The sequence below is a fragment of the Chionomys nivalis genome, chromosome 14, assembly GCF_950005125.1.
Source record: "Chionomys nivalis chromosome 14, mChiNiv1.1, whole genome shotgun sequence".
NCBI lineage: Eukaryota > Metazoa > Chordata > Mammalia > Rodentia > Cricetidae > Chionomys > Chionomys nivalis.
The window spans coordinates 20,437,742-20,452,505 of NC_080099.1; the positions used below are offsets into that span (position 1 = coordinate 20,437,742).

The window sequence follows — 14,764 nt, forward strand, 5'->3', positions numbered from 1 at the left end:
TCTATTAGAAAGGAAAGCAGGTGATCAGATAAACTTACACACACAGACTTTTTTTTTTTTTTTTTTTTTGAGACAGGGTCTTACTATTATAGCTCCAGTTGTCCTAGAACCAGGCTGGCTTTGAACTTAGGAATCTATCTCTACCTTCCAATTTCTCAGATTAAAGATGTACGCTACTACATCTGGTTTATAATTCAAAGACCTTTTTAATAGGCAGAAATGATTGCCTTGTTCATCTCTGAATTCATATACTTAATGCCTGAAACTGTGAAGATAATGGAATACAGGAAGTGTTCAATGAATAATTCCAAGTAAACTCACAAATTAAACTGATTTTTGTCAGAGCTTATCTTTTTCTTACGATAGTCTTATTCTCAAGTTTGTTATTAAAATATAACAGATAGTTCTATAATTATTTTTTGTGTGTCTGATAAATAGAATTACTCTGTAGCTAAAGCTTGCCTGGACTAACTACATAGCCCAGGCTAACCTTAAACTCATGGTGCTCCTCTTACTTCAGTTTTCTGACTGATGAATTACAGGCATGAGCTTCCATTCCATGTGATTCCTGTAACTCTCTGAGGCAGAGAACACCCCATTTGCTGCATGCAACCTACAGTCAGAGTGATTATATTACTGAAAAGGAGAATAAGATTCAAAAGTTATATTTATTTCTCAGAAAGGCTTAGGTGTTCAATAAAGCATGAGAAATTAGTAGAGAGCACAGTGCATTAAGCTAGTAGATTTCAATCCTTACAACTTCTGAGTACTGTTAATTGAAACACTGAGTATATAAAAAATTTTTAAGTGCTCCTTTAGGACATTCACTGTATAGAGATGGGCAATAACGGCACGTGGCATCTGCATTAGCAGTTCACTGCTCCTAGCCCATAGGCTCCAGTTGAAGCTAACCATTCAATACTGTACACCTCAAAAGAAGCTATGCAAGGGTATGTAAGAGGAAGGCTGGGAGTCTAGGACCCTTTGTATTTGCAGTCAGCAGTCTGGTTACATCTCCAGGTTGCCTGCCTCTTTTTCTTATCCTGCAAGTCTATTTTTGTTTGGCGATCCATGTGGTTCCTGGAAAGCTGACTCAGCCTAGCTTCATTCTTGGCTTTAAACCAGGCATATCAACACATTCCACATCCTTGGCTACAGTGAAAGTATTAGGAACAAGCAGTGAGCAAAACTAGTTATCTAGAATAAACCTGCTTTTTTGCTTAGTATTCTGGGACAAAGATAAATGAGCTTAAGAACACCTAGCAGACATCCTGGGCTAGGTGAGTGTCAGTTTTAGAAGGAAGTCAATGCCAAGAAAGAAGAGGAAAAACATTACACTTAGGGTTCTTCTCTGTCTCTTAGGAAGTCTTTTCCACTTCTGGGTGTTTCCGGTAGAAATAATAATTTACCCTCATCAATTTGAGCTTGGGTTTCTGGAAGGTGTAGTTGACAATTTACCACTATATCTTATATTCCTAATTTTTCATATTAAAACTATATCAGAGAAGCTGAAGAGATGGCTCAGTGGTTAAGAGTATTTAGTGCTCTTACAGAGGATGCAGGTTCAGTGACCAGCACTCACCATCAAGCAGTTCACAAACTACCTATAACTGCAGCTCCAGGGGATCCTATGCCCTCCGGCCTCTAAGCACCTGTATGCATGTGGTGAACAAACTTATATAGACATGTGCACATATACATAAATAATTTAAAAATACATCATAACCAGTTTGGCTATATAAGGAAACATTAATTAATATTCCAAAATTGTGTAAAATAGAGAGCATCAAGTCTAACGTTTACAGTCTTTCCATGCTTGACTGGATTATTCACTTCTAATGGAACATATGGCCAAATGGAATCCTGGAAAGGAGGCTTGCACAGCTGCTGCTGGCACCAGCAATGTTTGTTTATCTGAAACAGAATCTCACTATGTAGTCTAGGCTGGCCTGGAACTCTTGGTCTTAGTCTCTACAGTACTGGGAATACGGACATGGACTACCACACCTGGCCCAATCAAGCGACTTGATGAAAGGTCCTTCCTCTCTGATATCACTGTGGTTGATCAACTTCACCTGCAGCTACACGGACAAACTGTTTTCTATTTTTTGAAGTAGCCCTCTCTCCAGCCTGTTTCCTATTTGTTTTGTTTTTAATTTTGTATTTCATTTTTATTTATGTGTATTTGTTCTCTGTGTATTTCAGAGTATGTTATAGAAACCTTACATGTAAATACTTTAGCATGTATCTTTCTAGAATAGGGGAGTCTTGTACTGAACTATAATATTATTGCATAATTCTCTAATACTAAATATGTGGGTTACATCAAATTTTTAAAATAATTGCTTAAAATGTCTTATATAGCTTGCTTCTTGAACTATAATTCAACACTTTTGATGCTTTCCTTTGGTCTCAATGGGGGAGGGGGAGAATGATGCTCTATGCATTTATATGTTCTAAAAATACCGAACACAATTTACCTGGTTAAAAGATGTGCTTTTCTCTAAATTTGACTCCATGAATTTTTGAGGAATGTTCCCAAAGGAAAAAACAAAACAAAACAAAAACCATCTACCTGGGGGGTTGAGAAGCTGAAGAACCTCAGTGTGCTCCAAAGCCTGTAGGAAGTCGTTCAATTCTGTGACTGTACATCCTTTTTCACCCATTAGTTTCAGTAAACACAAGCTTGGGCTTCCTTCTGGCTCCAGTACCTTAAGAGAACACTGCTCCAGGTCTAGGCAACTGAAACAACAGATTTAATTCATGATATGCCAATAGGTAGCTGGACCATCATAGGTGGCAGGAAACTAATTACATGATGAAAACTAAGCCCTCCATCCTCCTTTCCCTCCTCCAGCATTCCTCCCTCTTCTCCCCCTTAGCTCCTATAATTAATTTTAAAGAGTGTGAGAGAAATTTAGCTTTGAGGCTAATCAAACTTTTATCCTAAAATTGAAAACAAGGAAAAGACTAGAAAATTTCTTCACTCTATTTATTTATTTATTTACTTACTTACTTACTAAAACAGAGTCTTACTATGTAGCTCTGGCTGGCCTGGAACTTCCTATAAAGATCAGCTGATCTTGAATTTAGAGAGCTACCTGTCTGCCTCCCAGCTGCTGAGTGTTGGGGCACTGCACCAGGCCTCTGCACTCTTCCCTCCTTTTCTTTTCACTCTTTCTTCTTTGTGGTTCTTTTTTTAAATACAAATATTTTTATTTGTGTATCAAATACTCTATGGTTAACAGTTGCAGTCAAGACACAAAAGGTTTGAAAAGCTATAGATGATAATGACTATTGGATTCAACCTCCTTTGATTATTTTAGACAGCATTTCTGATAAACTTCCAGCTGAATCTTAAGCATAATATATGTTCAGGTAACAAAATTACAGCTCTTTTAACTTTTTTAAAAGATGAAGTCGAATATGACTCAAAATGAAGGGACTACCCAGCTGGCAAGATGCTGCTCTCATTTGAGAGGAATATGCTTCTCATCCCATGAGGCCAAGATACTGTAAATCATAGCATGATCAGATATAAACAGTGTGAGAAGTACTAAGAACAGAGAAGCTAATGCCTCAAAAATTATACTGGATAGGATAATCAATGTTATAAAGTTAGCAACTGGAAATGTCATAAGAAGCCTTGTCAAAGATCATGTATTAGAAATAAGTTACTAACTTTTCACATGAATAGGAGATTCATAAATACATGAGTGCAGTATACAAAATACATGTTTCATGATTCAGAAGTTTGCCAGGCACTGAGACTTGAAATTACATCAGATATACACAAGGGATGTTCTAACTGATATAAAAAAAGTTCAGTGGCCAGAGTTTTCCTTCTTAACAAAGATCAAATTGAGGTTAGATATTTCTGTTCCAAAACAAGGTATAAAGCTAGAAGTAAGACTTTGTATATCTTTTGCTTTACTGATTTTCTGCATGGGCACTCACTGGCTTTTGGCTAAGGTGATATGTACACTTAGCCAACTTGTATTTTTCCTGTTTTAGCTATGTTCTTGTAAGAGTGTTTTGATGTGGTTTCTAAAAACTTAAATTTAGAATTTAAAGAACTTCTTTATCACTGAAGCAGCTGAAATTTTGCTTTTAAAAAAATATTTTTAGGGGGCTGGAGAGATGGCTCAGCGTTTAAGAGCATTGCCTGCTCTTCCAAAGGTCCTGAGTTCAATTCCCGGCAACCACATGGTGGCTCACAACCATCTGGAATGAGGTCTGGTGCTCTCTTCTGGCCTGCAGACATACACACAGACAGAATATTGTATACATAATAAATAAATAAATAAATGTTTTTTAAAAAAATATTTTTAGGTCCTATAGAATTGGCTACAACCCCAACTTGTTAACCAATATTTTGAAAGAAGCATTCTTACTGTTGTGTTTCGAACAGGTTGGAATGGGAAGTAAAGCAACTACTAGAAAAAACTGGGTGAGATATGTAGGCTTAGCCTAGTGTGGCAGTGGATGCTGGATTCCAAATATATACTGAATACATAGCAGTCAGGATTTACTGACAAAGATGATATGTATACAAGTGAAGTCTGGAATGACTGGATTTTCTGGTCAACTGGGGAGATACAGAGAACTAAGAGCAAGAGGTTTACTGAAGGGTACATACTAAGTTTTGCACATGTTACATTTAAGATGCCTATTAGTCATTTAAGAGGAGACGGCTATAGCAGTCTACACACACACACACACACACACACACACACACACACGTCTGGGGAAAGCAGATATACTTAATAGTTGTAATCAGCTGGACTATTTAAAACCCCGTCAGTGAAGGATAACATCAGAAGATTAGGTAGAAAAGCATTTAGAGATAAAAGCATGACTTCTAGCGCACTTCAGAATTCAGACTGAATAGATAGATAAGGGACATTTGCATTAATCTTTTAAATACATGTTTTCTTTTTTATCATGATCTGCTTGAGGGTAAGATTTCTGCAGCTAAAGAGCATCTTCACGCTGCAGACTAGCGGCAACAGATGTTCCCCCTTGGCTCATGTTTCACAACCCTACTTTCAAGCGCTCTGCTTTAGATACTTTAAAGCCTTCTGAAAGTTCTGCCAATCCTTGGAGGTCAGCTGTTCCACTCACCACCAATCAACATATGCTGACACTCTAAGACTGCCTCAACTGGCAGCAAAGACATCTGATTTTAGTCAAGCATGGTGGTGCATACCTTTGATTCCGACACCTGAGAGGCAAAGGAAGATCTCTTTGAGATCCTCCCTTAAATGTCTGATGTTAGATCAGTTTGAAGACAATCAGGGTTTGAATGCAGGACATTCCTACATGTTTCTGGTTATAGCAAACTAGACTACAAGCAAAGATTCAAACTAAATCATCAATAATCACCTGAAAACGTTTCTGATATTCCTAATCTCTGGAGATAGCTCTGAATGGACCCTCCCTGTGGTTTATATTATTAAATTCTCATGCTGCTTAATTAAAAATGTAAGGAATGAAAGGGAAGGGTGACAACAGGTCAAGAGCACGGTGGCACTCAGAAAGCAGAGGCAGGAGGATCATGACAAGTTTGAGGTCAGCCTGGTCTATGTAGTAAGACTCCACCTCAAACCAAACCAAAGCAGCAAAAAAAGAAAGAAGAAAAATAAGTAGAAAAGACAACATCCTGAGATTAGGGCTGTGAATTCAGTGACTGGAGAGAAAGCACTTCACGTTTCCCCATGACTTCTCATACATTCTGGGCCAGACTCTCACTCTACAACCGGAGGACAACGTCTTTACCACCTCTTATTACCAGACGCTCTTCTACCACCAGCACGAAGTCACTTGAAAAGAATGTTTAAAAAGGTCTTAAACACAGTAAGCATCTCCAGCTGTAACTGCCTATCTCTTTGGTTCAGACTTGGCAGTTTTAAGTTTTCAGCGCTAATTTTTGTTGCTGTTTGTGAGACAGCGTCTTATTATGTAGCACTGGCTGGCCCAGAACTCAACACTGATCATGTGCCTCTGCTTCCTGAGTGTTGGGATTAAAGATGCGCCTGGCTTTCAGTACTAACTTTTAATAGCAACCAACTCTTCTAATGTCAATCGGTGTGAGTTTACTACCAGATTCTCCAACCCTCCCTACCCCAACTAACCTACACGGAGCTATCTAACCACTATCTTGAAAGACTCATGAAATCTACCTCAAATTCTAAGATCCTAAAAGTGGACAGTAACCGGCCTTCTCTCTATATTAATAACTCCTTGTACTTTGCTTCAAACGTTTCCCTAAATTCCCCCTAACAATGATTAACACCATTCTGCAGTTTACTTAGCAATATCTTCCTGAAGGCGTGGGAAGGAAAACTTAATACCCAGAATCAAGTACCCACTCCTATTATAGTTTAGTAGCTTAGTACACTGACTTCTGTGTCTTCCTCCATCACCATATAGGCTCTCTCCAGGAAGCCTAGCACCTTCCTTAACTGGACTCACAGTTAACGCCCTAATACCCTGCAGATCTGCCCTCAAAGATAACAATTTCTTGTATCATGTAAGTCTAGAAGTTGGGAAATTTATGAAGTTTGAATAATATTTTTGATCTTTTTGGATACCCAACACCAGTATCTTTTTTCCCTAGAACAAAACTACGTCCTTTGCTCAGTTTCGCTAGTCCATTGTTTGTCTGACTTCTTCTCTGACACAGGGTCTCACGTGCCTGGTCTTGAATTCCTTGATCCTCCTGCCTCTGCCTCCCAAGTGCTAGGATTTTAAGTATGTGGCACCAGCTTAGTTTGCCATTTTCTGATTTTTTTTAAATCAGGCAACATGGGCCTCTTCTACTTGAGCAATAATCCCATATCAACAGTACTCTGCCTCAGTCCTAAACTCTGAAGCTCAGGGTTGTTGGGAAGGTTAAGGTGGATAATGCATGTAAACAGGACACTGTAACACACTATGTGTTCAATAAATGATATTATTTACATCCAACCCTGCATTTCATATGTTACTGTGAATGTTCCCAAAAAACAGTCTATCAGAACTTCCAGCTAATAAGAAGCACTTAATCAATATAATTTTGAGTGAAGAGTCCCCTCTTGATTTAAGAAGTATTTGTCTAAGAGTTCTATGTATGAGAAATGACTTCTGCTCTTAAACTTATAAAGATGCACACAAATAATTTCAGTAAAAGTTTAAGTTTAGTTATTTGACAAGAAACTGGAGGAGTTAAAAGACAGGTTGAAATCTTGACAGGGGTATAAGGTTCACAGTTCATGTGGGAACCCCTAGTGCAGCTCCTGAGTCCACCTTCAGGTGACCCATAAGGTTAAAACACTTTTTTTCTTACTAGTACTAAGTCACCATTTTCTATTTATTTTTCAAGGTGTATACACAAGTTTCTAGAGTTCTGATACGATGCTCAACGGAATGAATCAAATACAGAAAAGAATCCAACTCTACAATTAAGCTACGGCACTGTAAAGACGTCCAGAGCATTCAGCATTTTGAGGCAGGAAGAATGAAGGCTACAAGATCCAGACTAGAGTGTCTGACACGGTGTTCCAGGACACCTCAGGCTACAGTGAGATCCTGTCGCAAAAACCAAGAAGGGAAAAAGACTTCAAGATGAATATGACGGTGCCAGCTTGGAATCCCAGCGTTAGGGAGACTGAAGCAGGACAGAGAAATCAGAGGACACATAGCAAGATCTTGTTTTGAAAAACAAAAACCAACCAAACCAAAGCAACAGATTTTAAAAATGTTAACCAACGCTCTATTTGGTTTTGGATAAACTTTTTTTTTGAAGAAAAAAAAAAAAACACCCTGACATTGTTTCTGCGACTGTGTAAGAATTACTTTTAAGATCAATATTTTAAGAGTTATTGGTTTTACTTTCAAATGGTAAATATTCGTATACACCTGCAGAAGATACAGAACCTCCACAAAACCTATCTGTAGTCTTCAACACGTCATCTTGAGATTCAAAACGTTGAGAAACACTGACTGTGGGGCCAAGGCATATGTCAGCGGTCCCTTTTCTCAGCAGGAAAGCAGTTCAATTTCTCAAGAGTCTAATGTACGTGGTGGAGTCAGGACAAAGTTTGGTCAGCTCGCTGGACTCAAGCCGATGGGGAATTTGGTCCCGTCTTTCCCCTCCTTCTGTCTCTCTCTACCCAGCCTCCAGGAACCCGAGCACGCCTCCCTCCTCCACCCGCCCGGGTCCCTCGGGATCGCCCTTTTGGGGTCCGAGGGCTGTGTCCACATCCCTCCCTTTTGCTTTAAAACCCACCGGATTACAACCCTGTGAATAAGCTTTCCTCCTCTTAAGACAGCGCGGGTTCATTCCCAGCCAGGGCTCTCCAGCTTCAGAAGGTCGGTGTGAAGGTGCCATCTGGCCCTAAGTGCCAGTCCCTTCCCGATCCCAGGGTCCCTGTCGGTCTCGCGCGACTCCCTGCCCCGGGGCACACCCCTCTACCCGAGGGTCGCGCGTCCCCGCTCACCTAAGCCTGAGGCGTCCCCGACTGCCCGCCAGCTCCGCCAGCTGCCTCCAGCCCCGGCCCTCGGGCGCGCGGTCCAAGCTCTCACTGAGCCTCCGCAGCAGCGGCTCCGGCAGGCGGTTGAGGGTTGCGCCGGCTGGAGGGGCGCTCGGAGGCCCCGAGGGCGCGGTCGGAGGAGGCTGCACAGCCGGGGGCAGCGAGGCCTGCAGCGGCTGCCCCCACAGCGACATGGCTACGCCGGTGGCCTCGCCGCCCAGCTCCAGCCGGTCACCTCGGGCCTCGGCGCCCGTGTGCACCTTCCGCTTGCTCCTCACCGTCCCGCGAGTCGCAGGAGCGGAAGGAGAAGTCCGCCGTACAGTGAGGCCCTTACAGGAAGAAGTACTGCTCCCGGCCCGCGCGACAGGTTCCCCTGAGAAGCCCCGGGGCGCGCCGGCCAAAGATGGGGGGCGGGCCTAGGGGGCGTGGCCGGGCTGCGCGTGTGTGGGCGGAGTTTGGGTGGGGCCTTGTTGCTATGTGCGGGCGGCCTCTCCAATTGCAGGGAGAGCTGGGCTTGGGGGCGGGCCCTAAGGGGGGGCCGGTTCACGAGTGGCTACAGTCCCACCTGCGGTGAGGGGGGCGGGGCAAGGGCGGGGTCTGGCTGCGGGCGTGCCACCGGCTTGCCTCCCCCTCTTGGCATGGGGCGGGATGTGGGCGGGGCATGCGGCCGCTCCTCCCGGGCGGCTTCTGAGTCTGCGGAGCAGGAAGGGATGGGTGGGTAGAGGACTTGGAGGAAGCAGCGGTGGAGGCATTGCCACAGCTAGGAAGCCTGCGGCGTAGGAGCTTCCCGGGACCGTGGGAGGATGCTTACCTCACGCCGGAGAGGGTAGCACGCGCTTCCTGGCGGCGCCCCCACGCGCGCGTCTGCTCTCCGAGGACCCCGGGGCTTGCGTATGTGCGGTGTTCACCAAGAGGCCGCCAGCTTCCCACATTGGGCAACCTCAGCAGACGCTTCCTCTGCTAGCGGATGATGTTGCCAGAGGAAAGTAGTGGAATTGGAGATTTAGATACTCATAAGGGAATTGACCCAACTCGTTTCGAGACTTTTTTTTTTTTTTAAGACTGAGGGATTCAACCGTGCAGTTCGGTGGTAGGGCTCTGGTCTGGCATGTCTAAAGCTCTGGGGCCATCCTCAGCTCCGCAAAAGCAAGCGAGCAAAATCCAAATACTTTCGGTCTATTTTAACTTGTTAGATTCTGCAAATGGATCTTAGCAGTAATAGTGTGGTGTCTTTCAGATCAAACTCACAGTGTTCATATTCCAAGTGGTTCCCCTAGGTCATGAGTCTAGATCATAGATGATGATTTAGATAAAGCAGGGGAACTGCTTGGAATATGAACACCGCCTAGATTCTAGACGAAGCGGCAGGAAAAGCTACGTTTATCTCTTAACTAGTCTCATCCACAGCAAGGCTGTTATCCCGTTGGAAATTATAGGCTTGTTTGACATAGGAACAACTTAGGGTGACCAATCAGCCCTGATGTACAAGCCTTCCCGGCCCAGTTTACCTCATATAGTTCAATCTGGCCTAAATTTCTTCCTCTCTGCACCGTGATCCTGAGAGCTGGGACTGCAGGGGTTCACCACCGCGCACAGTTCTACGCAGACCTGGTTATAGAAACGGAGGCCTGTCGTTTGCTAGGCAAGCGCTCTGTCAGCTATGAATCATCCCCAGTCCCGGGTTTCCTAATCTATTGTCATTCTACCTTTTAATTGAAATTCAATTAAATTTAAATTCAATAATTTTATTTCCCCTTCCAAACCTACTCGCGCAGGCTATTGCTTATGAAGGTTCTCCTATGTGAAAAGATCATAATAAGTCCATGCTTATACTATTTACTGTGTGGGTATGCTTTCTGTTTTCAATCTGGGCTTCCTTATGCAGTATAGCTCAGCTAGGTGCCATGTTCCTGCCCCAAGTGCCCCTTTCACTTCGCCCTCCTCCTAAGAGTTTTTTTTTTTTGTCTAACTATTTTAGAATCTACACAGCCACCTTTTCTGCTACCCTCCATTCCATACTTTGACAGACATTGCATTTTATGGTTGGTATATTTCTTCTCTTAATAAAGTCCTTATATTTCTACTACCTAATTTTCACTTTTCTTCTGGGGCATGCGTGACTTTTAAAGTTAGCTGTGAGTTCAAATCTTGATGCTGCCACTTATTGCTGATATCCCCTTAGGTGAGTTAGTGAACCTGTCTGAGCTTTAGTTTCTGTGCCTGTGACTGGGGAAAGTAAGCACAGCATATCCATGACTCGAGGGTGGGAGTACATTCTGAGAAATGCATCCTGAGGTGATTTTTGTTGTGTGAACCCAGTCTCCTGGGACAACAGGTGCAGCCTGTTGTTATTCTAGTTTGATTTCTGTTGCTATGATCAACACCACTACCAAAAACAACATATGGAGGTTTATTTCATCTTACCACCATTAAGGGAAGTCAGGGCAGGAACTGATGTAGAGACCATACAGGGAATGTGGCTTCCTGGTTTGCCTCCATGGCTTGCTCAGATTGCTTTTTTATACAACTTTTTTATACAACTTTGGGTAGAGATGGCACTACCCAAAGTGAGCTCGCCTCTCCTCCATCAATCAACAGTATGTCCCTCAGATGTGCCTACAGGCAATCTAATAAAGCATTGTCTCAGTTGAGATTCCCTCTTCCCAGATGCCCCTAGTTTTTGTTAAACCAATTAGCATAGTTGTTGATCACCATATTATGTGGCGTATGTCTATATAGTTAGTACTTTGAAAATTGATACATTAATTTTGGGAACATTTTAATAACTTAGCTTTGTTTTCCTCTCCCAACAATTGTATTAATACCAAGAGAAAATGTATGACTAGCTTTATTTTATTTTTTTTCCTAGACAGGGTTTCTCTGTAGCTTTGGAGCCTGTCCTGGAATTGCTCTGTAGACCAGGCTGGCCTCCAACTCACAGAGATCTGCCTGTCTCTGCCTCCTGAGTGCTGGGATTAAAGACATGAGCCTCAACCACCTGGAAATGGCTTTAATTTTTAACTTAAAATTTTCTAAAGTTTTAATGAAAAATTTATTTATTTATTGTGTGAGTGTGTATATGTGGTGGTGGCGGCAGGCGGGGGTGGTGGTGGCGGGAGCAAACATGCAGAGGCCAGAAGACAGCTTTTGAGAGAGGGATCCCTTTTTTCACTGTATGGGTCCTTGGACTGAACTCGGGTTGTTGGGTTTGGCAGGAAGAGTCATTCCTTCACTGACCAAAGATCACGGCTTCTAAATATCCCTTAAATATAATGTGTGTGTATAGGTAATAAATATCACCAGGAGTTTTTCCTTATTAGCTGAAAGGGATAAAAGTCTCTGTGAATCTGGACAATTTGAGGAAGCTTATGGTTGCAGTCCATAGAAAAGTCTGATGATGTAATCTTAATCTTACTCATGGATGTAGACACTGACTCAGTTTTTTCTCTCTCACAGAATTTGATTGTGGATGTTAACCAAAAAATGACAGATGCTATAGTTCATAAATGAACAGGTCTTAAAAGACTTGGTATAGGAGAACATCTAAAGGCCTCTGGGTCTGTATATACTGAAGATAAGGGAACTGAAAATAATGATAGCTAAATGTCACTCATTGTCCCCATCCCTTACTCCATGTCTAAACCTTTAGTGACCTCTCTGACTCATCCTTGAGGTAGGACCGTGAAGGCCGCACTCAGACACAATACTGATCACATCCCTTGTAGCCCATTTTAGCTGATGTTTCCTAAAGAACAGAGGGAATTATCTTATTTCACTTATAAATTAAACATGGTAGCTAAGTACATCATTCCAGTGTTTCACACCCTACTCTCATAATGAATCATCTAGATCTTAATGCCTCTAGTTATTATGAAGATTGTACTTGTCTAAATCCATCCATTCAAGTGCCAGCCAATAGACGCTGGGTGCTTATGTTGTGTCTGACCCTTGTGCCAAGTACTGCTGGAGGATAGTTTTGTTTTAAGTTGAAGTCATGAACCTCAGCAAATACACAATGAACATATGTCAGAGATTTCATGTAACTCATTGTTTAGTGAGAGAGCCAAAAACTGTTGCCTCTTTGGAAGAGATTCCAATGATGTGATTAGCACTGATAAATACATACAAACCTATCAGGGATGCTGGAATGTGTTTGCTTCACAGACACAAAACTGGCCTTTTCCCACAGTGAAAGAGAGAATCAGCTGAGCTGTCACTTTACAGAGTTTATTAATGAGCAAGAACTGCTTACATTGCTGTGAGGTTTCTCCACTTCTCAGCGTTGTAAGACAGCCTTAGCCAAAGACAATGAAAGACAAAGATAAGCACTTCCTTCTTTGTGGCCAGAGAGAGAAGTGCTCTCAGAAGCAGAGCAGGAAGAAGACCCAAGGAAACCACGGGAACAACTGTGGTTGGTTCAGGCGAACTGGAGGCTCACAAGAAAAAGGGCAAAGACCAAACTGAAGAAAGGAGTCAATCAGAATAAGTCAGACTAAAGGGCTAAGTTGTTACAGGTTTGTGCCTACTATAGCATCAGCGGGTTATACAGGATGCCTTTTTAATAGCATGTAGATTTTCTTTTCATAGTATTTAAAAGAAAATATCTGTCAGAGTCATCAGTTCTCCAGTAATTTGACTAGAGTAATGCCAAATTTATTTAAGTTAAAATGTGATTTTTCTCTAAAGGAGCCTATAAAATTACCAAGGCATGTGAGGATGTTGAAATCCTAAAAGCTGGCAAAAGCTTAAAGCTTGAGAAATTCTGATTTTAGTAAGTGATGGGGAATATTGGAAATATTGCAATCACGATAGTTACTTAACTTTTGGAGTTTTGAGAACTTACTTAGGCTCCACTAGAAAGAAGACTAGAAGTTCAAGGAGTCTTATAACTGGCTTTGGTGGTGCAGGCCTGAAATGCGAGTACTCAGAGGGCTGAGATAGAAGGATCAAAAGTTTAAGACCAGTCTGAGCTATATATCTGGACTCCGGAAAAGCAAAATCTAAATAAACGGTACTACGGAATAGTATAGATGAGCGGTCTATATATAGTATAGTACAGTATAGTATAATGTAGTGTAGTATAGTATAGATGAGCGGTCTCTATATAGTATAGTATAGTATAGTATAGTGTAGTATAGTATAGATGAGCAGTCTATATATAGTATAGTATAGTGTAGTGTAGTATAGTATTTTGTTGTAGTAAGTGATCTTTGCCAATAGTGATCTAGGAATGAAAAAAAGCCACCATAAATTAAAGAAATATATAGACTTACTTTTAACCAGTCTTTGTAGATTTGAATGTGAAATATCTCCCACAGGCTCATGTCTTTAATACCTCATCCCAGCTGAGAGTATGATTTGGGAAATTATGGATTTGAGCCCTAGCTCCAGAAAGTGGGTTGCTTTGGCCTGGGCCTTGAGGGTTATAGCCTCACCCCTCTTCTGGTCCCAGTCTTACTACTTCCTGTTCAGTCACTCAGATGTAAATAAACAGTCTTATGCCCTTGCCATAGTCACAGCCACTTCAGATACCATGCATTTCCCATCATGATGGATTATAAAGAAAGTAAATTCTTATTCCTTTAAGTTTTGGCTAGTATGAAAAAAGTAAGGAATACAGGAAATGGATACTGAGAAGTAAAAGCTATTGCTATGATAATCCTTACCACGTGGTTTGTATGTGTTTGGAAATAGAGCATAGGAGAACTTTGAGAAGAGCTTAGAGCCATAGGCTAGCAAAGCCTTAGTATGCTGTAAGCTCACAATTCTAGGGTAAAGGAGGATGTCACTTTGTCAGGAGTTTAAGAAATCATATCCCTAATCAGGAGCAGAGAACACTTTCTGTGGTTCACAATCCTCTGCCTAGGGAATGGTGCCACCCACAGTGGGTGTGTTTTCCTACCTCATTTACTATAAACAAGATAGTCCTTCATAGACGTGCCCATGGGCCAACCTAATCCAGACAGTCCCTCATTTAGACTCCCTTCCCAGGTGACTATAGATTGCATCAAACTCGCATACTCACCACCATAATAAGCAGACAAAACACAAGAGTTACAGAGTGTCTTAGTCACTGTTCTGTTGCTGTGAAGAGACACCATGACCAAGGCAACTCTTATCAAAGAGTTCAACTGGGGAATTGGGGGCTTGCTTACATTTTCAGAGGGTTAGTTCATTATCATCATGGTGGGAAGAAGACAGGCAAGGCACTGGATGGAGCAGTAGTGAGAGCTCTATATCCTGATCCACAG

General features: G+C 42.0%; 1 protein-coding gene across 2 annotated transcripts in view; it reads right to left on the reverse strand.

Annotated features, from left to right (window-relative positions):
• The window catches only part of Malt1 (MALT1 paracaspase), a 45,927-nt gene extending 37,042 nt beyond the window's left edge, over positions 1 to 8,885 (reverse strand). For both annotated transcript variants that reach the window (XM_057788689.1, XM_057788687.1), the window contains exons 1-2: positions 8,481 to 8,885; positions 2,576 to 2,742 (exon numbers count right to left, since the gene is read on the reverse strand). In XM_057788689.1, coding sequence (XP_057644672.1) covers positions 2,576 to 2,742; positions 8,481 to 8,707 — 394 coding nt within the window. In that variant the 5' untranslated portion in view covers positions 8,708 to 8,885. The remainder of the gene's footprint in view (positions 1 to 2,575; positions 2,743 to 8,480) is intronic.
• Between the last annotated feature and the right edge of the window lie 5,879 nt (positions 8,886 to 14,764).